General features: G+C 47.1%; 1 protein-coding gene across 1 annotated transcript; it reads right to left on the bottom strand.

Annotated features, from left to right (window-relative positions):
• Positions 1-2,419: 2,419 nt before the first annotated feature.
• CDC42EP3 (CDC42 effector protein 3) lies at positions 2,420-25,688 on the bottom strand. Its single transcript, XM_047854421.1, has 2 exons — positions 24,832-25,688; positions 2,420-4,426 (listed from the first exon to the last, which is right to left on the bottom strand). The coding sequence occupies exon 2, from the start codon at positions 4,191-4,193 to the stop codon at positions 3,429-3,431; it is 765 nt and encodes a 254-aa protein (XP_047710377.1). The 5' UTR covers positions 4,194-4,426; positions 24,832-25,688; the 3' UTR covers positions 2,420-3,428.
• Between the last annotated feature and the right edge of the window lie 738 nt (positions 25,689-26,426).

Here is a 26,426-nt window from a genome sequence, read left to right as displayed (position 1 = left end):
ATTGTAGGGGCACCTGGGTGGCTCAGTCGGTTGAGCGTCCAACTTCAGCTCAGGTCATGATCTCACAGTCTGTGAGTTGGAGCCCCGCGTCAGGCTCTGTGCTGACAGCTCGGAGCCTGGAGCCTGCTTCCGATTCTGTGTCTCCCTCTCTCTCTGCCCCTCCTCTGCTCATGCTCTGTCTCTGTCTCAAAAATAAATAAAAACATTAAAAATTTTTTTGAAAAAAAAAAAAGAAAATAATTGTATTGCTTAACCACACATAAGTTAATGTGTGAACATAGTTTTGAGTATTGTGACATTCCCAAGTGTACCATACAGCTAAGTAAACCAGAAGGTTACCCATCTGACTCAATCCTAGTTTATCATTTAGCATCTGGAAATTTCTTTTATCTTGCTGGATCTAGCCCAAAAGTATGGGTGGAGACACAGGGTTGCAGCCAATAACCTAGTTATGTATATGTATATGCTTATTGACTTGTCCAAAAAAACTTTAGTCAGTCATTCATATTAGTCTGGTAAGCGAATTCTAAAGTCTGAAGATTTTATTTATTAGAATTGCTAAATCAGGGACTAGGTTGCTAACGATTTCCAAAGGAGAAATTCTTATTGGAGAGAAACCATCATGTTGACTTGTTTTAGGTTTCACAGTAAAATGATTCAGTCTCACCAGGCTTCATACTAGGAGGAGAATAGCCCTCATGTAATGTATACTTTTCCTTTTGTCTGTTTATATTTGCAAAGAGCTAAGTACCCTGATGTTTCCTTTTTTTTTTAAGCAAATAATTTGAGGCAGAAGTAATATATCCGTGTCCTTTGTTAGGTCTCATCGCCCAGGGAAAAGATTACCTACGAGAACCTTGCCTACACGTGAAGTGTCTCAACTTAGACAAGCTACATGGTCTCTTCCCTGGTTGTTGGGTCACAGGTCGCTCGCCATTCTGAGTCTGCAAATAAAGTGCATCTTGATAAATAAGGTTAAAAGCAGGAGAATGTTCACAGACCGAGAACATCAATTCGGCTGTCAGCAAGTGGAAAGTGCCTTTTTGCAGAAAGCCACCAGCAGCTCTGTACCTGCTCCCTGGAGAAGGAACCAGGTATCAGAAGGGCTGCCAAGGGAGAAATGCCTTAACCAAACCATAAGGCAGATGTAGCTGTTTCCTCTCCCATAGAGGCATATTTGTACCCTCTCAATTATACCTAACCTACTGGGAGACTGTATGGGAAAAGACCCAGAGAAAGTATAATAGTTAAATACCTGCAAGGACGCATCATTACTTAGATTCTCGCAAACAATACTGTAGCAGAGGGAATGCACAAACATTATCATTTTATCTAGTAGTTTAACCTTTTCCTTGAGGTCATGCTGCAGATGAAGAGTAACATGAGAATAAATGTGACCAATAATTAAGACAGGGAAAGCGTTAAAAGGGTCTGGTTGAACCGAAGAAGAACACCGGACAATCGTGGGATAGAAATACAGCTGGGAAATTAAGGCAGGGACTCGGTGCTCCAAGGAAACTGGTTTCGTCTTCTATGTGGTTAGTTGTCCCGTGTTTCACCTGAAGTTCAGAGGTTATTTTAGATGATCGGATGATAGAATTGCAACAGCTCCAAACCAGGTGGGACAATCATTGAAATGTCTGAGAGAGGAAGTCATTTCAGGATACAGTTCAAGGAGAAATGAAAGTTATGATGTGCAAGTGTTTGACTTTGAAGGGGGAGGAGGGTGCTGACAGCAGGGCAGGAATCGCTGTGTACATTTCCTGTTCCCGTTCCTTAACTGACATCCTCAGGCATCTCTCCTCCTTGGTGTGGGGGTGGGGGGAGAGAGAGGAGTGTTCTCTACTGCCCTCTTTTTAGCCTCCTTAATCTTGTTTATATGGCACCTGCAGCAAGGAAACATCTGTCCAACAAGGATGGGATTGGGGTTACAAGAGTTTGCCATAGTGTGTTAAAGTAAGAGATGCACAGAAATGAATTTTGAGAAGCTGGCATCGATTGACCTAAAAAGTTCTGAGGGGCCCCTGGGTGGCTCCGTGGGTTGAGCGCCTGACTTCAGCTCAGGTCACGATCTCGTGGTTTGTGAGTGCGAGCCCCCCGGGAGATCTGCTGCTGTCAGCCTGTCAGTGCAGAGCCTGCCTTGGATCCTCTGTCCCACTCTCTCTGCTCCTGCCCGACTTACACTGTCCCCAAAATATTTTAAAAAATTCTGATCTCGCTCATTTCTCCTAAAATTGAGGGGTGCTGTTTCTGGAATCTCAAAGCTTTGGGAAATAATCAAAATTGCAGAGTGGATGGAAATCACCTCATACCTTATTTTAAAGGCTCACATATACTTCAGAGAAGCAATTTTTCTGGTCCTGGACTTAAGGAAAATATTATTCTCTTATGTTTTTATTTATTACTATAAACAAGCAACTTCATTTTAACATTTACTCTTTATTGTGTTGCATGAAGTACCTATGTAATGCAAGTATGTACTGTACTAAAATACCTATATTTCCAAATAACATTATATGGTGTAGCCCACAGTCTCTGCAGAAGCATCTTGAGTAACCTGTGCCTTTATACTTTACAATCCATTGTTGGTTGCTGTGAAAAGTATGATTAACAGATGAAGAAAAAGAGATAAAGCTAAATATGAATACACTTTTCCAAACATATACATACGCAGCTTACAATGGGACCCCAAATGGAAACAAGTCAAATGACAACATTTGATGTGATATCTATAAAATGTAGACTCTGCAATAAAAAGCCAAAGGCACATAAAAATATATTTTAACTTTAAAAATAACTTAGTTACAGTAATACTTTGCTTGTGTCTTACCAACATGTAGCGGACAGTCGAAATTTCGCGATATAGATATAATATATAGGGATATATAAGAGCTACAAGAAAATCCCCCAAACCCATAAAGTTGTTCAAATGTGAAAACAGAGAATAGTTTTAACACTGAAGAATTTGCTATGGCGAGCCCAAATGATGTAATATAGAAAAGAGTCTAGAAAAAAGGCTTAGGTGTTAAATAAACTTTGACTTCTTCTTGCCCAGGAAATGCTAGAGTACTGTGAAGTTCTTTAATGTGACTTGTGCAGCCCTTCGAGCTAGTGCCAACCTTGGCTGGGCCAGATTTCTTAACGTGTCTGGAAGCAAAAAAACGTGAGCTGAACGTCAGCAATACCCACCGAAAAAAAATGGGTTCTGACTGACTCACTTCGCCAGGACAGTTTTTGTTGTTATTGTTTTGTTTTTGCAAACAGGGCATAACAGGTACAAAAAATACTTTGTAGGAACATTATTTTAGAAAACCTATCACACAGTGGCAAACATAGCCAGTGAAGCTCTTCTCTCCGACTGTGGTTGGTTTAGTTCTTATTTTTTGATGATACCTTTTACCCCCGAGGACAAGAGCTGGTGGTGTCTGTTACTTATTTTTATCCATGACATTCAGCACCTCATCCAAAAACGAGGGCCCCAGATCGAGCTGCAGGGAGAGGAGGGACCCCGTGAGATCGGAGAGGGACTCCTCTGATTTAGTCTTGTCTTTGACGAGCTCGCACGGGGCAGGCTGGTCATACATGTCCTCGGCCGGCCAGTCGGGGTACTGTTCAGAGAGGCTGGAGGAGTGGCTGTCCCTGCCCTGGCTGGACTGCGACGCGGACCCACTGGAGCCCCACGACACGTCTCCCTGGTGGCCTGTCCCGTTCTCCAACAGACTGCTCTTCTCCGGGGCCTTCTCCTCCACGACGGGCTCACAGCTAAGCCGGGGCAGCTTGGCCGGCCCGAAGGACTCCTGCTTGGAATTAAACGTCACCGGTGACAGTAAGGGCAGCATGAGCGCCTGGGAGCCTCCGATGGTCGGGAGGGAGATGGCGTTTTTGAGCACCGGGGAGGGCGTTTCTGTGAACATGGAGTCGGACGTGCTGTTGGCCCGGAAGAACTCGCCATGCCCGGGCAGCTGGCCCATGCGGGCCTTCTCCTGGTTTCCAGGCAAAAGCTCGTAGTTCCCCTGGAGGAAAGAAATATCTCCAAAGACGTCGTGCTGGCCCTCTTTGCCGATGTGAATGGTGTGGCGAAAGTCTCCCAGAGGAGGACTAATCATGTCGGGGGACAGGATGTCCCTCAGTTTAAATTTCTTTCCTTTCTTGTTATTGGCAGCTTTCAGGTAAATTGGGGTCTTGGCGGGCATTTTGGAGTTGGAGAAGGTCTACTTTGCAAAAGGGAAAAGGGCCACTTTCTTCGCTGATGTTAAGCTCCGAATATCCTTTCTGATAGGATCTATCACATCATTTTTCTCAAGGAGCTTCTAGAAGTGGCTCTGAAATGAGACTGGGTTGAAAAGGCCTTCCTGAAGTCACAGCCAAGTGGGGCGTCCTGGAGAGCCAGTTACATCATCCAACCCATCCCACAGCGGGGAGAAACCTGGAAAGGAAACCAAAGCAGGTTATAGTCGGCTGACCCTTTAGGGTTCACTGGGCCTGCCTCTTTCTCAAGAGCCTGTGAATAAAGGCAGGACCAGTTCCTATCTAAAGCCAAACTCTATTTTTTCCCTCCATCAAGTAGGATAAGAACTTTAATCTTAGGGTCTTTTACTAAGGGTCTACTAATCTTGGTCTTATTTCTGGGGGAAAAAAAAGAGGAAAGAAAGAGATGGAGAAAACTCATACCTATGACATCAGTACTTTCTAAACATGGTCATGGACACAATTTTCTGCACATGCCTAAGATTTTTAGATTTTTCTCTATTATAAGAATTGCTGTCAGCACTGACCAGAGTGATTTCAGCTCCTTAGATACAAAGTAGATTTGCTTTAAAATGTTTTCCCTTTTGTTTGATAATATTTTGTTGCTGAGTTCTGTATCTAAATAAAACTAATGCAATGCAGCAAATAGTCCTATAAGGAAAGGGGTTGGAAATACCATTTACTAAGTGACAGCAGCTATTATGTGCCAGTGGCCAACAAAATCTTAGCAAAATCCAGTCGCACAAATGAGAAAATAGGGATTCAGGACTCACAAAATAAATCACCCTTTGTCAAGAACATACAGTCAGCTCATGACAGAGCCAGAGCTGGGATCGAGGTGTGGCACAGAAAACTGGGCTGTCAAGGCTTTCAGGTCTTGGAGACATTCTGAGATAGAAGGAAAAGAACAAAACTGATTCTTTTCAAACAAAAAACAGTGTGATCATCTACAACTGGCTGGGTCTTAGAAATACTTTTGGAACACTTCCTGATAAAGTTTGTGTATTCTCCCTGTGGTAGGTGGCACCCCAAGGTAACCCCCATGATGTGCCTCCTGGTACTAACACCTGTGTGGGCACAACCTGGGACTTGCTTCTAAACTACAGAATGTGGCAAAGGTGATGGGATGTCACCCCGTGGTTAGGTTACATGGTAAAAGAGTCCATCTTAGCAGACTGGAGAAAGGTGCCTTTCACTGGCTTTGAAAAAGTAAGCCGCTGTGCTGAGGGAGGGCCCGTGGAGATGAATTCTGCCAACAACCTGAGGGAACCGGAAGTAGATCCCCCCCACCCCGGTTGAGCCTCTGATGAGAGCAAAGCCCCCTGGCATCTGTCTCCCAGCCTGATGAGACCCTGGAGCTAAGCCCTGCCTGGGCTCCCAACTGACAGAAACTGTGGGACAATAACTTAGGTGGTGTTGTAAGCCACTAAGTTTCTGGTAGTGTGTTACCAGCATAGAAAATGCACACACCCTCCCTGCACATGAAACTTAACACAATGAGAAGTGCTAAGCCAGGAGGTGTGGGGCTCTGGGTTCTCATCTTACAGATGAGAAACTCTTCATCTCTTAAAAATAAATCCTCTGACTCTTCGGTCCCATCAGCTGACGTGAAGAAGTTAAAAACCTTTCCCACCGCGGGAATTCCTGAAATGCTCTGCTGAGACCTCTCCCATTGGGCTCTCCTCCCCACTGGCAGAGAAGCAAATAAATAAATAAATATCCAAGAGCTGAGTTGGATGGTGGCTTGAAGAGAGCCAGCCACATTTGCTTTGTAGCAGCTGGAGGCTATACGCATAAAAATTTTGAGTTCATTTTCCCGTGGCAGGTGGAAAGAACCATGCTCTGGCACCCAGTGGCAAGGCACCAACAGGCTCCATTTGGGAAGTGGCTTGCACCCAGACTGGACAAGGCAGGGACCGATGATAAGCTGGAGAGGCCCACCCCGCCCTGGCTTCGTGCGTGGGAAGGTGGTCCACGCAGCACAAGAGGGTTTGCACCTCAAGTGAGCCGACCTTGAAGCTGCCACCTAGGACCTCACACTCAGCATCTCTCCCTTTCGTCCCAAGTAAGGACCTGGTTCAAACCTCCCCAAAGTGCTGCTGCTGTGGCCACACAGAGGCACCCCCTGGTTCTGCTTCCCACTTGAGGTTAGGATCGCATGGAAACACTGTTACTAATGGAGATGCGCCTAAGAAGCCAGGCTGGTGGGTCCGGATGTTCTCTCGGCTTTGACGCTAATTTGGGTCTGGGGGCAGTAGCAAATGTCACAACTCCAAAGCCTTGGATCCCAATGGCAGGACTTCCTCCCTCTGTAAGTGCACGACAGCCTGGGGGCCCTGACACTCAGGGGTAGCTGGCGTTGCCTTCCTGCACCTCTGGGCACAGCGTGGCAGATGGTGGCCTGCAGGAGCCGCCAGGGCACCGGGTCCCCAGGAGGTGGGAGGCAGCCCCGAGGGACAGCTGCCCACCGGAGCAGTGTCCACGGCACACACGGCCAGGAGCACAGCTGCCAGGGAAAGATACAGCATGTCCACCGCCAACTCAGGGGCAAATGAGGGCTGCCCGTGGTTAGCCTGGCTGGTGGAGCCAGACTTACACGAGGCCAGAAACCGGGGCAGGGCACTTCAAATCAGGCAGAAAAGGAAAAATGCCACGAGGATGCAGCCAGAGAACAGTTCCCTGCCCCGCTGACCGGATCACTCACAATCGCCCTTCACTTGAACAGCGCCTGGCTGCGCTGGGGAGAGAAGGGAGAGGAAACATTTGCACCTGGAAGGCTCAGGGGAAGAAGGCTCTGCCCTCAGTCCCTGCAGGCCACGGCCACAGCCACGGCCACAGGCACTGCAGGCCCTTCGCCAGAGGCCAGCTCAGACTGGTAGAAGCTGGGTTTTACATCAGAGTCACAGACACAAAGGTGGGAAGGAAGGGACAAAAAATAGAAAAAAAGGAAGAAAAGGCTTGGTGAGTGAAGGTTAGATAAGCTGCAGGCAGTGAGCCTGGAGCGGAAGAGAAGATACATTTTTCTTTCTATAAATATTTACATAGTGTTTATTGTGTGACAGGGATGTAGGCTTCTAGAGCTTTGCAAACAATTTGTATTGAATTTCTACTATGTACCAGTGCTCTGAGCTCCCATACATTGGAAGTTGTTTTTTTTTTTTTTTTTTTTTAAGGAATTTTGGACAAAAATGTCTTTTTAACTTTAGGTGAGCTGCTATTTGCAACGTAATGTTGGAGAAACAGAGCTCTAATCCCATCCCTTTATCTTATCTTTCTTTTTCAGCTCAGGGGCAACCATGCTTGATCTAATAATGAGGATTTCTTACACTGGCTGCTTCCTCCCCTCCTTTTTGGATATCCTGGGCTCCCTGGCTTATCAGCCAACATACATCAATGTCCCTTTCCCTTCCTGGCCTGACTATTCTTTCTGCACCTTCTCTGTCATTGCTAATGCAGAAATCTAATGGGCACAGTTTCTTAGCTGTTAACAAAAGAGCTGGTCCCGGGGAGGGTATGTGCATGCTCCCGGGAACCATCAACACTAAATATTACTGAGAGCATCTCTATGTTCTGGGCACTGTGCCAACCTTGGATATGTACCAGCTCACCCACAAGAACCCATCAGGCTGCTACTGTTAATATCCCCATTTTATAAATGATGCACTGAGGTCCAGACAATGAGTCTTGAGTCCCCTCTGCCAAGGCTATGTGACTATGAAGGCACTAAGCCAAGTCGCCAGGCTCCAGAGTTTAAGGTCCTGTCTCTTAATAATCACACTCGCTGGAAATTCAGTCAGCTCCCAAATTATGAAGGAGGTGCATCCCAAAGCCTCTTTAAGATACAAATATGTGATAACACACTGGGCCGATAAGGGTGGGGTCAGGCCCTGCATATACCGATGGTGAAAGCACGAAACAGATCCCACCTCATTGGAAGCTGGTTGCCTTTGACACCAGAATTCCACTTACAGAGATTTACCCAACTTGCACACAGGGGAAATAATACATGCACCAGATTATCAAATCCAGGAGGATACAACAGTCTGGAGTTGGAAACAACCTAATTGTCCACCGATAAAGGACCGGTTAAATAAATTAAGGTATCATCGATTACAAATGAATATCATACAGGTCTTACGAAGGATTCAACAGTTCTTCGCTGATACAGAAAGAGCTCAAAGATATCTATCTTTACAGGGAAAAAAAGACAGGTGCAGAAGTATATCGATACACTTGCATTGGCTTGTGTGTCTGTAAAATATCTCTGGGAGCACACACAAGAAACTAATCATGGTGTCTGCCCACAGGGAGGGATGGACAGGATAGGGCAAGGGTGGGAGAGAAACTTCTCACTGTATATCCTTGTATGATTTTGGGTTTTCGAACCACCTGAATGAATTAGCCATTAGCTATTTAAAAAAAGAAAAGAAAAGAAAAGAAAGGGTTGCTTAAGCTTCAGGCTGCACCTCGGAGCGAATTTTATACAAAGGTCCTGAAAAGTCTACTCAACCTGTTACTGGATCATAATGTAAACATGTCTGTGGTGGTTGTGTTCAAAAGCCAAAATGTAGGGTGGTGGCCTGTGGGTATATGAAGACCTCAGAAGAGGGCTGACCTTGTCTCACCGGAGGATGGCCAAGGGACAGATCGCCTCTTCCTGCAGGGACTCACGGAAGAGACAGCACGGGTGTTACTTTGCAGAATGGAAAAGATCTCCTAAGAGAAGGGTTTTTAGTCACAAAGACATGAGAAAAGGCAAGAGGCATAAGTGTCCACGTGGGGGGAAGCACAGACAAGAGGAGGCACTGGGGCTTGGGCGTGCAGCTCCTGTTCAGGCGGTGGCTAGTGACACGGGCCATGCTCTAGAACGGGATGGTCCCTAACACTCAACACGAAATCCTGTCCCTGGCTCACTGTTTGCAGAAAAGGAGACCTGGGCTCCAAGAGGCTGCTGGCAGCTGACAGATGAGGCAGGAGGCAGAGGGAGGATGAATCCCAGTGGGAGAGCCTGAATCAGGCAACACCCAAGAGGCTTTGCCCTCTGCCCAGAAAGAAGTGGGATTACTTGCCGTAGGATGGAGTGGGGAGAGGATATGAGCTACACAACTGGTCCAGGTATGAGCTACACAACCAGAATCGGTGAGCAGCCCTCTGGGTGTTCTATAGGTCAAATGAAGAGAATTGTTAGCCTTTTACTATCAGTCAAGACTCTACCATCCATCATAAACACTTAGTACTGAACCACCCAAAGGATGCTGCCTGTCCACACTCGGGGGCTCTCCTGGCCTTCCTGCTTTGTGTTGCCATGATTCCTCTGTTCTATCTTCCTCAAATCCAAAGACAGAAAGTCAGAGAGTAAGAAGGCAGGAAGACAAGAAAAAGAGAGGAAGACAGACAGAAATCTTCCCATGTATAGGCCTTTTCTCAGAAACCCTCCTCTGGACCCTGAAATCTGAACTCTCCATGAGGGCTAATCCTTTTCTCTCTCTTCTTGGATCACTGTTTGCTGCTCTTTCCCCCCTTCGATGACACTGGAGAGCATATTTATCTGGGAAATTAGATCCCTTAGAAAACAAAGGTCCCAGTCCTGGGGCACTGAGGAGAGGTTTGATTTGCCAACAAAGGGGGTCAACATCCCAGTCAGCTGCTTGTCACCCTCTATCAAGGTGAGAGAGAACGTCTGGCAGATGCGGGGACATGGGTCCAGCTGCAAATGCACAGGCCCCCACTTACAGGAATCTGGGAGAAGCTCAAGCGTTCCAGGACACAGAAGGACTCAAGGGGAAGTTAAAGTCATGGTTTTGATAAGAATGGCAGAGTATCGGGGCCATCCTTCCTGCACCAAGCTGGCCAATTCCATTTTCTGGTGACTGAATGAAGCATGAGTGACAGTGTTAATAAGAGAAATCATCACTGCTACGATAATAATTCAATGAAGAAAAAACTAAAGCAGCCCTTTGATTCATTTCCTTACCATCCTTTTGGTAAACAGAATGATGCCAAAAAGACCGAAGCAGGGCAGTGGCCAGCGGGGCGGGGAACAGGGGGTTCTTAAGAAGTGACACACAAAAAAATCAGTTCTTGAGTCACTTAAGAGCTGACAGGACTGGCAATTCATCCGAAAAGAACAAAGAGGTTTAGATTCTTTAAATTCCATTTATTTTAAGAAAGGAATGTTTGGTTGGTCTACTAATTATTTTTAGAGTAATTCTTAGTGGAGAAAGAGAGCAAACACGTGCTTGCATCCTGCAAAATAGGTTGCGACGTTAATTTAAAACACACATGTATAAAGACAGGGGCAGGTGGGGGGTGGGGACATCATCCTGAGGGACCTCCAGGCTTTTCCTTTCTTCTACTTTCGGGAAGTGAGCATGTACCGGACTTCCCCTTTCTTGCTTGGTTGTCACATCCTCCAAGGACATCCTACCTTCTCATCACTTTTCACTTTGCCTCCCTTTTTCCTAACATCCAGACACAGCGCTGTCGCACCACCTGGGCCCCAAGCAAAAATGTGACATGTTCCTCCTTCAAATCTGAACCATCAGTCCCAGGGAAGGAGGATGTTGACTCAGTCAAGAACCTCTCCACCCCCCCAACCATCTTCGGGGTATTTCTCTCCACAGCGATAAGCCCTGAAAAACTGTATTTGATCCTGGACTCCACACTTTGGAAGGGATAAAGGCTACCTGGAACATGTTCCTACATGTTCTGAGGAGTCCCAACTGGGAGACAAAGAACTTGGTCGTGACATGTGAGAAGCTGAAGGAGGGGAGCGACTGAAAGAAAACTCAGGGCGAGGGAAAACAAATCTTTAGGAATCTCAAGGAGTCATTTAAACTTTAATAGAAAAGGGATTAACTGATTCTCTGAGGCCCTAGAGAAGCTGAGAAGCAGCTACAGGGACACTGGCTTCTCCAAGGGAGAAGGTCTCCAAGGGAGACCCTGGGTGTCTCAAAGATGGAAAGGGTGGCTGTGGGATGGGGACGGCGATCAAGGTCTGAGGCTGTCACAGGGAGCAGCCCTGGTCCCAAGCCTCCTCAGTGGTGCATGGTGTGTGGTGTTTTGCCTCTGCTCCTTCTGAGTCTCCTACTGGGGAGTATGATCGCTGCCAATTTCCCCATGGCCTCCTGTCACATTCGCCTATGAAAACGCTCACAGACCTTACCTAGAAGACTTTCCATTTGAAGATGGTCGTGTTTTTACTCAAATTCCAAAGAATTTGAAATTCACAGGAAAAAAAAATGATAGTATTTGAAATTCCACACTGAACTTCAATCAAAATCCAAGAGGGGAAAAAAATGTAACCAGAGAACACCCGATAAACAGCATCCTGAAGAGATGCTTTTCATATTTTTGGTCTATTTACTCTACCCCTAAAAAGATAAGATGCCTTTTCTATTTTTAGATTCTTACCCTCTCCTACATCATCCAAACCGAGGACATAGCTATATGTGACAAGACAGCGAAACTCCATTCCCTCAGCCCCCAGCTGCCTAGCTTTCATGCCAGCCAGACTGAACAGACTGCATTTTATGGACCCACTCAGAAAGGCTGATACATCTCACCTTCACTTACCTATAAATGGACTTCTCGTTTATGATTCAGCTACAGCTTGTATTTATTTTTCTTTTACGACCTGCTTTGTAGCAACCCACAAATACCATATGGGGGACTCACTGCTCATTTGTGTACACACCTCACATTTATGGGCTCTAATTGTACTAGTTGAAAGATTTTTTAGAAGCAAAACTGGAAGACAGCACATCCACCTCGAGAGTCTGCACTTTTGAAGGCACACCTATTCTCCCTGTTAAAATCAGTTACTGGGGAGGACTCAATAGGGACATCGATCCCCAGCAGCTGTAGCAAGGCAGGAGGAGGACGAGGACAGGTTCTCTTGAAATGCTGACTCATTTATCATGACTAGTTTTTTTTTTTTTAATTTTTTTATGTTTATTTTTGAGAGGCACAGAGAGACAGAGCGTGAGTGGGGGAGGGGCAGAGAGAGAGGGAGACACAGAATCCGAAGCAGACTCCAGACTGAGCCATCAGCACAAAGCCCCATGCGGGGCTCGAACTCATGACCTGTGAGATCATGACCTGAGCCGAAGTCGGACGCCCAACCGCCTGAGCCACCCAGGCGCCCTATCATGACTAGTTTTACATGGGGCACAGACTCAGGGCTAGTCAGGAGAACCAAGGCAGGCACTCTAGAGTTTGGTGGATATGTGAACTGCTTGCATGCTTCCATAACTAATGGATCCCACCTGATCTGCAAAGTTGCGGGGACAGTATCAATACAGAAAGAGAACTTGACCCCAAAGGTTAGGCCCCTTGAATGCTCTATTTCCCTAATGGGGTGAAAAGACAGACAGGGGGCCTTCCATGTTATTCTCCCAACCTGCAGGGGTCCTCGATAACCGTTCATTCTCACTGGATGGGCTGAATCATGGCATCTCCAATCATACCAGCACTGGGTATATGTGGAAGCTGGCAGTGGCCATCCCATTCTCCACCCACTTCCAAGGCAGGCTCTCCCGTGTCATTTGTACGTAAATATCTGTACACAAATATTTATCCAGTGAATGAATGAATGTCCCCTCAGACTGGGCCGAGAGCTCTTCTATGGACACACGCTGGGTCCTGTTTGCCTCCCACTACACGTGGCACACAGTGAACATCAAGTTAAGAAGTGTTTAAATCCATAACCCCTGCTACACCTTCCATCATGAAAGAGGAACTAGTTTGCTCCCAGGTTCCACCCCCCAGTCCAAGTCTGCAGGGGCTCCTCAAGGAAGCGGCAAGTTTGAAATGCCTGCTTCTCTAAGGAATTCACACTTATATTAATGGCAAACATCTGAGTGTTTGCTGCGGGCCAGGTAGGTGTTAGAAAACACCTCTCAGGAAGCGATCTTAGATTAAGCCCAACTCTTAGGTCAACCAGCCAAAATATGGAGGAGCTAGGATTTCTGCCACAGCTCGACTCCACAGTCTGGGCTCTTTAATTGCTGCTGGTTGGCTAACATGAGGACTTGCATGTAAGTGAGTTCAGAATGGAATGTCCTCTGCAGGCTATCTGCCTTGAGTTGTGACAGCACGAAGAAGTGATACACTATGGTCTCAACATCAATGAGAGGCAGAAAGCCCCATCATAACTTAACCTTGCTGGGAAGCAAGAATCAATAAAATGGTCCTAGACAACAACCAAAAGAATTTTCTCAAAGAGGATCTCAAAAGGAATTTGACTTTATGTGAAAGAATAGCCTAAAGACGAAAATTTTGCCGTAAGAAAGCCCCCTGAGTCTCAAGGAGAAAAACAAACATCCTGTTCTTAGAAAAGAGTGTTCACTGTTAATTCTTTCCCAGAGGAAGCACGTGCATGGGGCCATTGACAACAACCACACAGCTTTCACCGGGGACAATGGCTCCCTTCCCTCACTAGTGACACTTCACTTCCCCCCTAACTTTCTGAAACGAAGAACCCTGTGTTCCTTACACGGACTGTCCTCCCACCTGCTTACCATCGACCCTTACTCATAACATCCTCCAAGAGCTGCTTTAGTCACTTCCTTCCCAGAGAAATTCTCCAACTCACCTCACATAATCCAGGCTCAGTACTACATTGGCAGAAGCTTTCTTAGGACTCCTGAAGAGCCTGCATTTGTTATTTTTCTGTTTTGTGATGTTATGCCTGATATCTCCAGATAGGTGGTAAGCTCCATAAAAATAAGGTGGGCAAAGGTGCTATGAGTAAGAGCTATTATTGATAAATTATAGTCAGTGGGCCAGATCCAGACCTTGGCCTGTTTGTGTAAATAAAGTTTTATTAGAACACATCTATGCCCATTCACTTATATGTTGTCTACAACTCAGTAGTTCTTAACTGAGGGTGACTTCACACCCCCACATTTGGCAATGCCTGTAGATGTTTTTGATTCTCAGGACTGGGGATGGTGGTGTCACTGGCATTTAGTGAGAGGGGCCATGGATGATGCTGAACATTCTGCAATGCACAGGATAGTCCCCCACAACAATGAATTATCTGGCTCCAATTCTCAGTAGTGTTGGCATTGGGAAACCCTGGGAGAGATGCTTTCACATGACAAGGTCAGAATTGAGTAGTTGTGACAGACTATGTGGGCCTCTCGGTCTAAAATACTAACTGACCCTTTACAGAAAAAGTTTGAGCCCCTGCCTTAGATATGGCATTTCCACAGGGTTGGATGGTTATTGTCCCTCCCCCAACCTTTCACAATCCCCCTGCAATCACACCCCCACACGTGGCCTCAACTGTCTCCTCTAGTGACAAGAGAAGTGAAAAAATCAAAAGGAAGCTACTAGAAACCTTTTGACATTGCCATAACAATCAAGCCCATGATGAGTGGCTTCTTCTTCCTGGACAGGCCATTGACAAGTTTGTGTCGTTTGGCTTGCATGGGAGCTGGGTGTGGGCCCAAGGTACTCACTTTGCACTCTAGTATCAGTATACAACGGATTGGAAATTAAAACAAATAACACACTAAAAAAACACTGCTCCTTCACAGACAGCATTGGTCTTTTCTCCCCCAGTCTTTGAGACTTCACTTGGCTTCCCCCAGGGATTTCCTGTTCAACTCGCCCCACACAAACGTGCCATCTTTCTTTCCCCCTTCCCTGACCTAGCACAGGCCTTCTGTACTTTCCTCTCTCGGTAAATGGCAGGGAGTCCCCCACAAAGTCTCCCTGCCTCATTCTCCGTAACAAGGCCCAGAGCTGTCTCCTCTCATCAACGCCACTGCCTCGGCCTTTTTTTTTTTTTTTAATCCTTCAAGATCTTTCTCCTGCACAAGCGCATTTGCCCCCCATTGGTCTCCCTGCCTCCAACCTCATCTTGAGTGAGCCGGCGACAATGCCCGAGTAACCTGGTCACTCTCGGTCTTCGATAGCACGCCCACCCTTGTAACCTGGACACAGAATAAGCCATTTGGGTCCTGCCTACCCCTGTGGCTGATAGTTCCCACCAGCTCCCCCAAAGCCTCTTAAACTGAGCCTCGTCTGTTCCTTGTTTATTTTTTTTTCTAAATGTTTATTTTGAGAGAGCAAGAGAGCACGAGCAGGGGAGGGGCAGAGAGAGAGAGGGAGACAGAGAATACCAAGCAGGCTCTGTGCTGTCAGCGCAGAGCCTGACATGGGGCTTGAACTCACCAACTGTAGGATCATGACCTGAGCTGAAATCAAGAGTCAGATGATCAGTCTGACCAACTGAGCCACCCAGGCGCCCCTATTGTACCTTGTTTATACTTCAAAGCCACCAATTATCACACTACGCTGCCGTCACTGCTTGTGTCTCCCACTAGGTTGCCTTCTTTTGGAGAGAGACAACTATATTTAATTCACAGCTGGCACTGAATAAATGTTGAATGAAGGGACAAATGAGAAAGTCTGAAAGAGACTGCCTTGTCTTGCTTCCCCTTCAACCCTGCCTTCCTTGTTGAAAATCCAAGATAGAGTCTTTCTATGACTCCTACAGGAAAAAATAAATGAAATCTTTTAACAAAGGAGCTGTGGCCTCTTGTGGCAAAAGCTTTCTTTCATTTTTCCATCTGTAAGGCATTTTAACCTTTCTCTATCCATGCTGGGTAAGAATTTTACAGCCTATCAATGCAAGCCACAGTAATTCTATAGGCTCTTACAGATCTTTGGGATTAAGGCAGAGAGGCAGAGAATATTTGTTATCGTGCTATTTGAAAGGGAAAGGATGTCAATCCTTGACTGCAATGTGCAAATAGCATCTCAGAGAGACAGGCAAGACTCAAGAATAAATTGACAATACACTCCCCTGAATGCAGACCCACTAGTTATATTTAAGTCAATCTTAAAGAATGAGGCCCTGGGAGAAACAATGAGCTCGCTCTCCTGACCTTTCCTTTCAAAAGGAAGTGGGTTAAGGGGGAAATTTGGATTATTTGGCCCAAGAGGTACAAAGAAACCTCAAGAAACTATAATGGACATTCTACAGAAAAGGGTTGTTTTGAATATCAATGTGGGACTAGCACAGAGCAGGTACTTAAGAAAAACGCGTATCAAATGAATGAACACTTTGGCAAACAAAACAATAGAGCCCTCACTGAGGTTCTAGGCCTTAGGGGAGAAGCTAAAACTTTGAATCAGGCTTGCAGGCTCCTTGGAGAACTCCAGACACACACATATGTGCCAGTTACCTTCCATGTAAATGGAGATAATTACCCCCAACCCGCTTCTCTTAAAGGTGATTATAAGAGCTGAGTGCTATGCAAACGCAAAGTATCATCTTGACACCAAATGAAAAACCAGAACGTCTGCTGAAACTCAACACGAAGGAGGGGAACCACTCTAACTGCCAAAATAACCACTTTCATTTTCTCCTTAAACACTGTCTGTGGTTGTCATCAAAAAAATGGTTCGTGTCCACCCTGTGAACAGTCTCCACAAGGGGAAGGAATTGCCACCTCCAGCTGACTCAGGATAATTCCTTCCTCTGGCACGGGGCTAGCTTCTCCTATAAATGTACAGGCCCCCTTTCTCTCCAGGTGCAATTCTCCCAGGCTTGAAGACAAATGAGACTTCCATGAGCTGGGAAAATTATCGTCAACCGTTCTTGGTGAGATGAAGAAAAATTTCAGGGCCTCTAGTTATTTTCTTTAAGTATTTGGCGAGCTGTCAGGTGAGAGGGCATCTGTAGAGTCCCAAGGAAAGAAGGAGGCATGTGATTAGAGTTCATGGTGAGGCCAGGTGGGGCTGGGTCTGAGGAAGAAGTCTAGAACAACTTGAATTAATCAGTCCGAAGAAGAGGAGAGGCTTTCCTGCTGAGTCTGAGATGCTGTCGGGATTCCAGCGGGGAAGGGGGGAGTTAGGGTAGATCTCTTCTAGGCGACGCTAACTTAAAGTAGCAGTCTGTGGCAGGTGCCTGTGAGCTGCACAGAGATGATATCACCACAGAGTTGTTAAGATTTATCCTCGGTATTACAGACAAAGCATTTTACAATAGAGATTCCTCACACTGTGTTCCCTGGAACTCCCAGAGTTCAAGGGAGGCACCTGCGGGTCACTGGCGAAGGGAAGGGAGACAGAAAAGTAGGGCCAACATCCCTACCCATTTCCTTCCTCATCTTCCAAAATCTGTTATTTAATATACTGGGTTTACATTAAGATTTTCTTTCTTTGCTTTAGCTAGGAAAAAAAAAAAAAAAAAAAGTCCGAAAGAGGACTCATGCATTCTGTCACCCAACTCTTAGGGCCTTGGTTTTATCCTGTCAGAATGAGAGCAGGGCCGAAATTAAGGACCCTTCCATCTGTGAAATGTTAGGGTCTGTGATTCTACATCTGCAGAAACATCTAGTTTCCAGGGAATTTTTAAGGGGAAAAAAACAACACTTTTTAATGAAGTTAATAGAATCAAAATACTTGGGGCGCCTGGGGTGGCTCAGTCGGTTAAGCGTCCGACTTCAGCTCAGGTCACGATATCGCGGTCTGCGAGTTGGAGCCCCGCATCGGGCTCTGGGCTGATGGCTCAGAGCCTGGAGCCTGCTTCCGATTCTGTGTCTCCCTCTCTTTCTGCCCCTCCCCCGTTCATGCTGTCTCTCTCTGTCTCAAAAATAAATAAACGTTAAAAAAAATTAAAAAAAAACAAAAAACAAAATACTTGTTACCAGCCTATTAAATGTTCATCATCTTTTCCCATCCTTCCCGGTACCAAATTGAGGGTACAAAGCAGGCCCGTAATTTTCTCTGGGTGCCTCACTTTGCTCCTCTGCGGAGTGGAGATAGGAATAGTGTTTCTTAGGAGGAGACAACACACATGTAACGTGCTTGACCGAGTTCTGTTAGGCAATGAGCTGACAAATCAGTAGAACAGGCAATTGTTATTAAATATTCCAAGAAACTAGAGCTGGATAAGGAACAACACAGAAGCCAATGATCAATACGTCCACCAGGATCAGGAAGTCCACAGTTCACATGGTCACGGCCGGAGAGATGCAGGCAAGCAGGAGGAAGCACAATGACCCTTACTCTGCCCAGTACCAGCCTGACACGGGCACTGCCCGGGTGGCACTGAGCCCCCGCAGTGGCACCCGGGCAGGAGGAAGCTTCAGAACAGGCTGCAACTCCCCAGAGGAGACTCAGAGGAGGTTCTGGTGGTGGCTTCCTTCTCAGAGAACCCTGGGTGATCATGACCGTCAGAATCGAAGGATGATGGCGCCTCCCTTTGAATGTGAAGGTTCTGTAGCCCGGGAAGGAGTAACTTTACTACCGCAGGATTCGATTTCTTTCTTTTTTTTTTTTTTTTATGTTCATTTATTTTTGAGAAGGAGAGAAAGAGAACGAGCGTGCACAAGTGGGGAGGGGCAGAGAGAGAGAATCCGAAGCAGGCTGAGCCAGCCAGGCACCCCTACTACCGCAGGATTTGAATAAGCCGTTAAGTGCAAATGACTTCTGGCTTGACAACACTGGGAGAAGACTGTGCCACAGGCAGAACCATAGAACAGGCTAGGACTAGACCCTCTGCTTTCCCATCAGGTCCTGTTTGTAAAAGAGACGAAAGCTGACATAAGCTAGGTTCAGTCCCTACTTTCAAGGAGCCAGCAGTCTAACTAGGTAGCCGCAAGGGTCAAAAGATGATCATTCAAACAGTGTTACAACACCAAGTACAAGACACTGTGGAAATGCCTCGGGTACAAGCGAGGGAAGAGTGATAGAATGACAGCCGTCTACAGGCAGAAGAGAGCCTGGAAAACGTCTGCTTCTTCTGTGCCCCCATCCCTCCCCTTCCACTGCTTCACAGACGAGGGGGCAGAGTCTACCCAGAGAAGCGCAGGGGTTTGCCTTGTGACACAGCTGGCCAGCCAAGGGCTTACAGCCTCTTCTCCAGCTGAGTTAAAATCAATGTTATACGTCTGAACTGACTCTTGGCTAAATAAATAAATAAATAAATAAATAAATAAATAAATAAAGTAAAAAAAAAGAAACAAAAGGAAAAGAAATCAAATGCATTCTGAAATGGCAAAGCCACATTAAACCAAAAATGCCTTGTTTAGGAAATGGGTGCAGCCTATAATGCATTGGAACAGAACAGGTCTTTTTTAACTAAACACACAGTGATTTATCATTGGCAATGATGTGTCCACAGATATGACCTTCAAGTTGTCACCAGAACATGACAGATTCCCAAATGTGGAAGCTGTCTAAATAGAGGCCTGACTTTGAAGTTCTCTGCCTTCCATGGTGGCTCACACTGCTTTGCTACAGAGCTGCACTGGTCTGTTTTTCAACCCAGGGTTTTCACATTATTAGTAGTAAGACTGGTAGGCTGATAGGTGTCACTGATTCCAGCTCACTGGGTTCTACGGCTAGAGGTTATCTGAAACTACCTAGCACCAAGCGCCTCATCTATGAGACAGAGACCCTGAAGTCAGTTTACGCCTGGGTCAGAGCCAAGACCAGAATCTGTTTTCTCGACTACAGCACCTCTGTGACTGTTTCCATTAGTTTTGTATTATCAAACAGCAGAATGACAGGTGTGCTCACATCTCCCAGTGCGTTCTTGTGGCTCTAATCCTTTGACTCTCTAAAATGTCCTTGGGATCCTTCAGCTCTGTAGGGCAGACTGCAGTGGATGTTCAGCCTCAGGCTTGCTGCTTCCCAGAGTGGATTGCCTGCCAGACCACTCCTGCCGGTTGCTCTGTGGGCTAATGATTTGAGACTCTGGACACTGTCTCCCCGGGGAGACTCAACGAACACAGTGGCATATTAAATGCTCTGAGAAGTCCTGCAGAAAGGGACCTTAGTCAAACCAGTTTCCCAAAGAATCCTTTTCTGATGCCATTCATATCTCAGGGTGCAAGTTAGGTGGTGTCATGCTAGCTAACTGCAGATGTGTTATCACTGCAACATGGCTTAACAAAGAATCAAAGGCTAGAAGACTAATAGTGACTTTTTCAAACATGCAAACAAAAGCCAAACCCCTGAAAATCAGGTTCTTTCAATTTCATATTTGAGATTCAAGGCTTCTACTATTCATTCATGACTTTAGCCAGCAATAAGGATTAATCAAATACTACTAATTTGGAATTTACCAGCTTTCAAATGCCTCAGTTCGCCTGGCTATTCAGAAACAGTAAACTTTTAAAATATCAGTATCATGATTCATATTTTAAAACTATGGGTTTTCATTTTAAAAATGAAACAAGAGGTACTGTCGAACTCGGCCCCTCATCATGAGACACTGGTGAACTTGGCACTGAGGAAATATATTAAGGCCAAACAAGGCTTTTTTTTTTTTTTTTTTTTTTTTTTTTTTTTAGGAAAGAAAAATACCCTACTATTGCTACATAACTATTTGGCTACTTATATTATTTTGGTTTGTGGGGTGCTGTTTTGTTTTGTAACCATTAAAGGGTGGGGGCAGGAGAAAGGAAGATTCCAAATGGAAGCCCACAGCTTGAAGGCTATTGCTCTTGGTTTTGAGGCAATGTAAGTTACTTTGGGCCATGCTTTCCAGAACCCCTACTTTGGTCTGGGTACCCCCCCTAATCACAATCCCACAAGTCCAAGGCAGTAGAGGCCAGTCAGGCTGATCCAGGGTACCTCTCTTAGGTTTCAAAGGCTTCCTTACTCTGTCTGTCCCACCAGAAGCTTATCTGGCAGGGTCCGGGGCAGGTGCAGAACTATAAGGAGGCCTGCCTTCCACCAAGGACACAACCTTCCTGCCCAGTTTATTGGCAGCTCCTGCCTCTTGCTTAGCTCCTCCCGAAGCAGTGTCATTATGAAATAGGTATTAAATGTCCATTGGGTGCCAGGGACTGAAGGGCCAGGCACCATTGGGTGCGGACACTGGCCTGAAGGACGGGACCATCCAGACTGCTTACGGGACACTGCAGCCCCTGGTTCTCCTGAACATCAACGCAGGGTTGTGGTCCTCTCTAAGCTCCACTCCATCCTTGGTCCCAGAAGTTCCTGGCACCTAGATGTTGCAGGGCCTTTTTTTCTTTCCTCCTTCCTGAGTCCTACATTTTCACATAGCAATAGCAAATCTCTTCATTTATGGTGTAAATTAAATGCTCACGTTAACTCTAGCGGTTTGATTCTGGATCCCCTGCAGGAGAAGACTATGGCCATACCTGTGAGATTAAACTATCTTCAAAAATGAAATAATTCACCCGGTATCCCCCAAGGCTGGCAATTACTACCATTTTCCTTTGAATATAGAGTACTATGAAATGAATTCTCTGCTGGAGGCCAAAACCCCTCAGAAGAGTCAGATTTAATAGCCTTACTGCCACTCCTCCCAGTGGTGGGGGTGTGGTATTTAGTACAAGGTCAAATAGACTTGAATCCAGACCTGATTCAGCTACTTAGCTGTGTGGCCTTGGCCAAGTTACTAAACCTTTCTGAGGCCGTGTTCTCATCTTGAAACAATACTCTCTATGTTAAAGAGTAGTTATGAATTTTAAATAAGAGAGTATTTATTAAGCACCTGGGAAAAAAATAAAAGCAACAAGGAAGCATCAACCTTTTATTGTACTTACTCTGGATCAGGCACTGTTCTGAGTGAATTACTGTTTTTTTCTTTTTTAAATTCATTTCATCCTCTGAGTAATATTATTATCCCCATTGTATAATTGGTAAGCTGAAACACACAGGCTAAGTAATTTGCCCAATTACACAAGTATTAAGAGCCAGAGCTAGGCTATGAGCTCAGGCAGCCTGACTCAGAGAGGTTTCTTAACCTCAGGGTTTCCCCCCCATCTCCTTGCCCTAAAGAGGTGCTGACATGCAAGCAAGATTAGCCACTCCTACATGCACATACTGGGTTGTTAAACTGTATATGCATATTTAGGTATGTTCCTTTTGGTGTAATTTCGGGCATGTATAGAACAGGTCTGTCCCCAGCTTCCACACCCGTAAAATGGAGCTATTAACAGTTCCTCCTTCATAGAATGATTACTAGAAATAAATGAGTTAACCAGGGTGAAGGGCTGAGAAGACTGCTTGGCATTTCAGACAGGCTCCATGTAGGAAGTGCCTTTATCATCCAAAGTCCTGAACAGCATGATGTTTTAGCAGAATTCTTGGGCTCCAGCACTTGGTAAAGGAGATTTTGTAGCTGGCTCAATCTACTAGTTTCAAATGACTATCCTTGTTCTCTGGCAAACATACTGTATTTAAAAATAGATTGAGGTTCTTATTCAATGAATAGTCGAGTCTACAGGAGTCTGGTTAGAAACAAATTAGGCCAGGCCTAAACGAAATTAGACTGCAAATAAGAATTTTAATAATTAAAAAGAAAACATCAAAACAGTCTTTCTGGAGGGTTTCTTCAGGTTAGGTATTGCACTTCACCCACTGGATACATGCAATGGTTACTGGGCACAGAGCTTGTGAAAAATTTATAGGCTGGTAAGAATCTGTGGGTGATATAGGTTAAAACTACCTTATCCCCATTGCTGTTGAATACCATGAACGTTAGAAGAGAAAAAGGGCAGCTTTTGTGAACATGTTGGACATAAAAAACAAAACACCACGTTAAAGGAAAAGCTGGAGAGAGACAAACCAGCTCATGTGAGCCCATGGCTTTGTATTTATTCCTCTTGCACATTTAAATTTACAATTAAAAAAAAGTGCAACGCTCCTTACTTTAGCGGTCTTTACATGTTACATTCAGACAGAGAACAGAATTTCACTGCTCAGATTTGGAAGGAAGGGGGGGCTCATCTTATTTCATGTCTGTAGCTGCTGTCACAGCACCACGTTCCAATCATGGAATTCATAATGTAAATCTCTTGCAGATGATACCACTGGAAAACAGAAACTGCCATGGATCCAGAAACACTTCCAAATTTCTGTAAAGTTCTTATCTTCGGGCCCAGAGGCTGGTATTCAGCGTTGTATTCAGTGAGTATGATTGGGAAATCTACATTCTTTGGGAGACTTAATGAAGAACTTTCAACCATCCCTTGACTATCCAAATAGTCGGTTATTTATGCCAGGTGTGACCATGCGAGGCATTTCAAACCTGCCCCGACGTATCTCTTGAGTGTTTAAATCTATTCTGAAAAGGGTTTGTGGCACACACATACTGTCTAGCTTATTTAACTGCCCAGAAGGGCTCGTGCAAATTACAGGTGGTATCAGAGAGAAGACCTCTAGAACTGTCCAGAAAAGAAGAGACGTTGCATTTCTTGATTTTCAGATACAAAAACGATCTTTTCTAAGTTAGAATGTTATAGGAGCCTTTTAGATAGCCTTAGGGATACCCCATCATCAGACTTCATGGTAAGCCTTTTGTCTCCTTGTGATCTTAAGGGGAAGTCTGCAAGACTGGCTTTGCTATTCAAACACGGACATCTGCTGCACTCCAAATTTCTTCTTCTGTTTAAAAAGCAGCACCCCTAAGAAACTCTGGAATATTGTGAGGCCTAAAAGTTGGGGGTGGGGAGGAAATCTTTGTCTCCCTAACACATTCATCAATTCCCTCCCCCTTCCAAGCACCTCCCTCTCCAGAACCCCCTACACCCTCAGCACACTTAAGCAGCGACTCCCCCAAATACATCAGGGCTGCAAAGATTCATGTTGCAGTACTCTCCTGACATTCCTATTCCCGCCCTCATTTTAATTCACTCACTTTTTTTTTTAAACAAAATGTAATTACTTGACTGTCAGCCTGGGCTGCGCTCTGGGGCTTTTACTCTTTTCAACACAGCTGCGCTCCGGGCTTTGATGCTGCTGTCCACGCAGCTTGTCCCAGCCACAGCTTGGCTCTCGGCAATTCAACATTCAAGTGCATATTTATTTTTAAACTGACCTCTCCTAGACTGTACAGTATAAAGGAGGTCCTGCCAAAAAATATGCTACTTTCTATTTATAAGATGAAACACATGCCTCTCGAAGTCGAGAGGGGGATGGAGTACAATAATTCATAACAAAAAAATTACTGGCCAGATCCATTCGTCCTCACGTGTCTGATACTTGTCTGTGTCAAGACAGTTCCAAGGTGGAAAAAAAAATCTTGAAAACGCTTCAGCCATTCAGAACCACCGTCAAATAATGATAATAATAATAATAATAACAATAACAATAATTAAACTGCCAGATCTGCAGGTTGGAGCTCCAGCCACAATGCCCCCTGTCAAGTGAGAGGGTACCCGGCGGATAGTGCCATCGAAGATCTGCACGGGGCACCCATGTGCGGCCCTGGTGCCATTCCACGATGGGAGGGGGGCGGTAGCCATGTGCAGCTTGTTCTGAGATGGAAAAATGGAATACGCGCCCAGAATGGCTGTCAAAATAGCTCGGAGGGTGCAGTGCAGCCGTGCAGCCCCACCCTGAAAAGTGGTGGGCACAAATGGTGGAGCTCTGCGTCTCGATCGTGCCACCCGAACCCCTCCCCGTCTGCTTTACGTCCCCTTTGGTCCCTTGGACCCCAGCTGGTAAGGCGATGCTCTCCGTATCCCTGCTCCCTGTGCGTTTCCAAGCCTAGCACCCCGCGCACGCCGGAAGCGGCCACGACCGCGGGTCCCACAGACTCACAGGCAGAGAGGAAGGAGCCCTGGGCAGGCAGCAACTCACCGGCAACCCAGACGATCCCAGCCGCTGCCTCTGGGCGGGACGCCCCGCACAGACGCCTCCCGAGGGCACACGCAGTCCCAGCCCGTTACCCGCAGATCCAGCCGAGGCGGCCCGCGAGGCACCTCACAGCACTATCCACTCCGAGTGGGCGTAAAGGCGCCGGAGGCCGCGGGTCTCCAGGCTCGGCCCCCGCTCCCGCCCCGCCCCGCCCCGCCGCTGCCCTCCCGGCAGACTCCGGCCGCAGCAGTGTAGGAAGATGCGAGCCGGACTAAGCCCGCGGCTGCGGGACGCTGAGCCTGAACCTGTGAAGGGCGGGGCCGCGCGGGGAGGGGCCGGCGGCGCAGGGGGCGGGCCGGGGCGGGGCGGAGGGTGCGCGCGGCCCCGAAAGACCCACGCCGCCGCTGTACCTGCGCCGGGGCCCGGAGGAGCGGGAGGGGGTCAGCAGCGGCAGCGCCTGCGGGCCCCGGGAGTACAATGGGCGCCCATTGTTACCACCCGGGCGCCACCCTTAGGGATGCGGCGTCCCTACGAGGAGCTGCGTAGGGCTCCCTCGGCACAAAGAGAGGTCGCGGGAAGCTAGCGCGAGCTCCCTCAAAGAGGGACTCCCCCGCCCCCCCGGGTGCTAGCGCCTGGGTGCCCGAGGACAAAGGGACTCCGCCCGCACCCTGGACACCTGCACTAAACCTCTTGCGCCCACCTCTCCTCGTCCCAACAAGCCGATCTAGCCCGGCGAAGCTAGGGTGCAGCGGGCGGGTGACTCTCGGGAAAGTGGGGCCACCTGACCGCGCCGACCCTCCCCGGCCGCGGATCCCCCAGCCACTCGTAGCCCTGGCTCGGGGGAAAGGTCTTGTTTTTGTCAGTTTCCAGCTCGCTCCCCTTTGGAGCTGCTGCCAAAACCCGGAGAGTGGATTTGGCGCACTGGAGACGCCCGGGGCTGCGGGCTGAGCAAGTGGGCACGCGAACAGCCGACGCTGCAGGTTTTTCCAGTCCAGGGGGAAGTGTTTCCTCTCCTGCGGGGTCCCTAAAGAGACTTGCCTGAGGCTGGAACAGGCGGGTGGCGGCTGCCCCCGACGCGCGACAAGGCGCAAGTAGCGCAGCTGCCGGCCCGGGAGCCTAAAATTCCGCCCTTGGAGGCACCTGCGCCCGCCGGTCATTCCGGCGACCGCCGCGGCACGCCCCGCCCCTCAGCCCGGAGGCCCAGTTTGGACCGGGTTAATTAATTTTCTTAATCCGTCTCCGTCTCTTCCTTCTTGAGTCCTCCGCCTGGGTTAATGAGTAGGCGACAGGAAAGGGCGGCGTTTTCCGGCTGTGAGGTCCCAGCCCGCACGGTCGGCCTAGGGAGGCGGCTGGAACCCGGGGCAGGGGGGGGCGTATCGGGCGCTCTGGGCCTGGCCGGGGGCCCTGGGGCGCTCAGGTTGGACGGAAATCCTGGCACAAAGCAGATACCCTGCAGAGGACCTTGACTTTCCAGAGCGCTGTCAGCTTCAGGTCCTCACGGCGAAGCCCCCCGGGTCTGAAACCTTAGAGGATGCACTTTAAGCCGGCGTGGTAAACCAGGGCTGACGTTAAGGTGAAGTGAAAAGGAAACGGACGCA

The sequence above is a fragment of the Prionailurus viverrinus genome, chromosome A3 (genome assembly GCF_022837055.1).
Source record: "Prionailurus viverrinus isolate Anna chromosome A3, UM_Priviv_1.0, whole genome shotgun sequence".
NCBI lineage: Eukaryota > Metazoa > Chordata > Mammalia > Carnivora > Felidae > Prionailurus > Prionailurus viverrinus.
The sequence above is the reverse complement of the archived record's forward strand: the minus strand, read 5'-3'. Positions and strand labels throughout refer to the sequence as shown.

Coding starts and splice junctions, on each gene's coding strand:
- CDC42EP3 (XM_047854421.1), bottom strand. CDS start 4,193: ATGCCCGCCAAGACCCCAATTTACCTGAAAGCTGCCAATAACAAGAAA.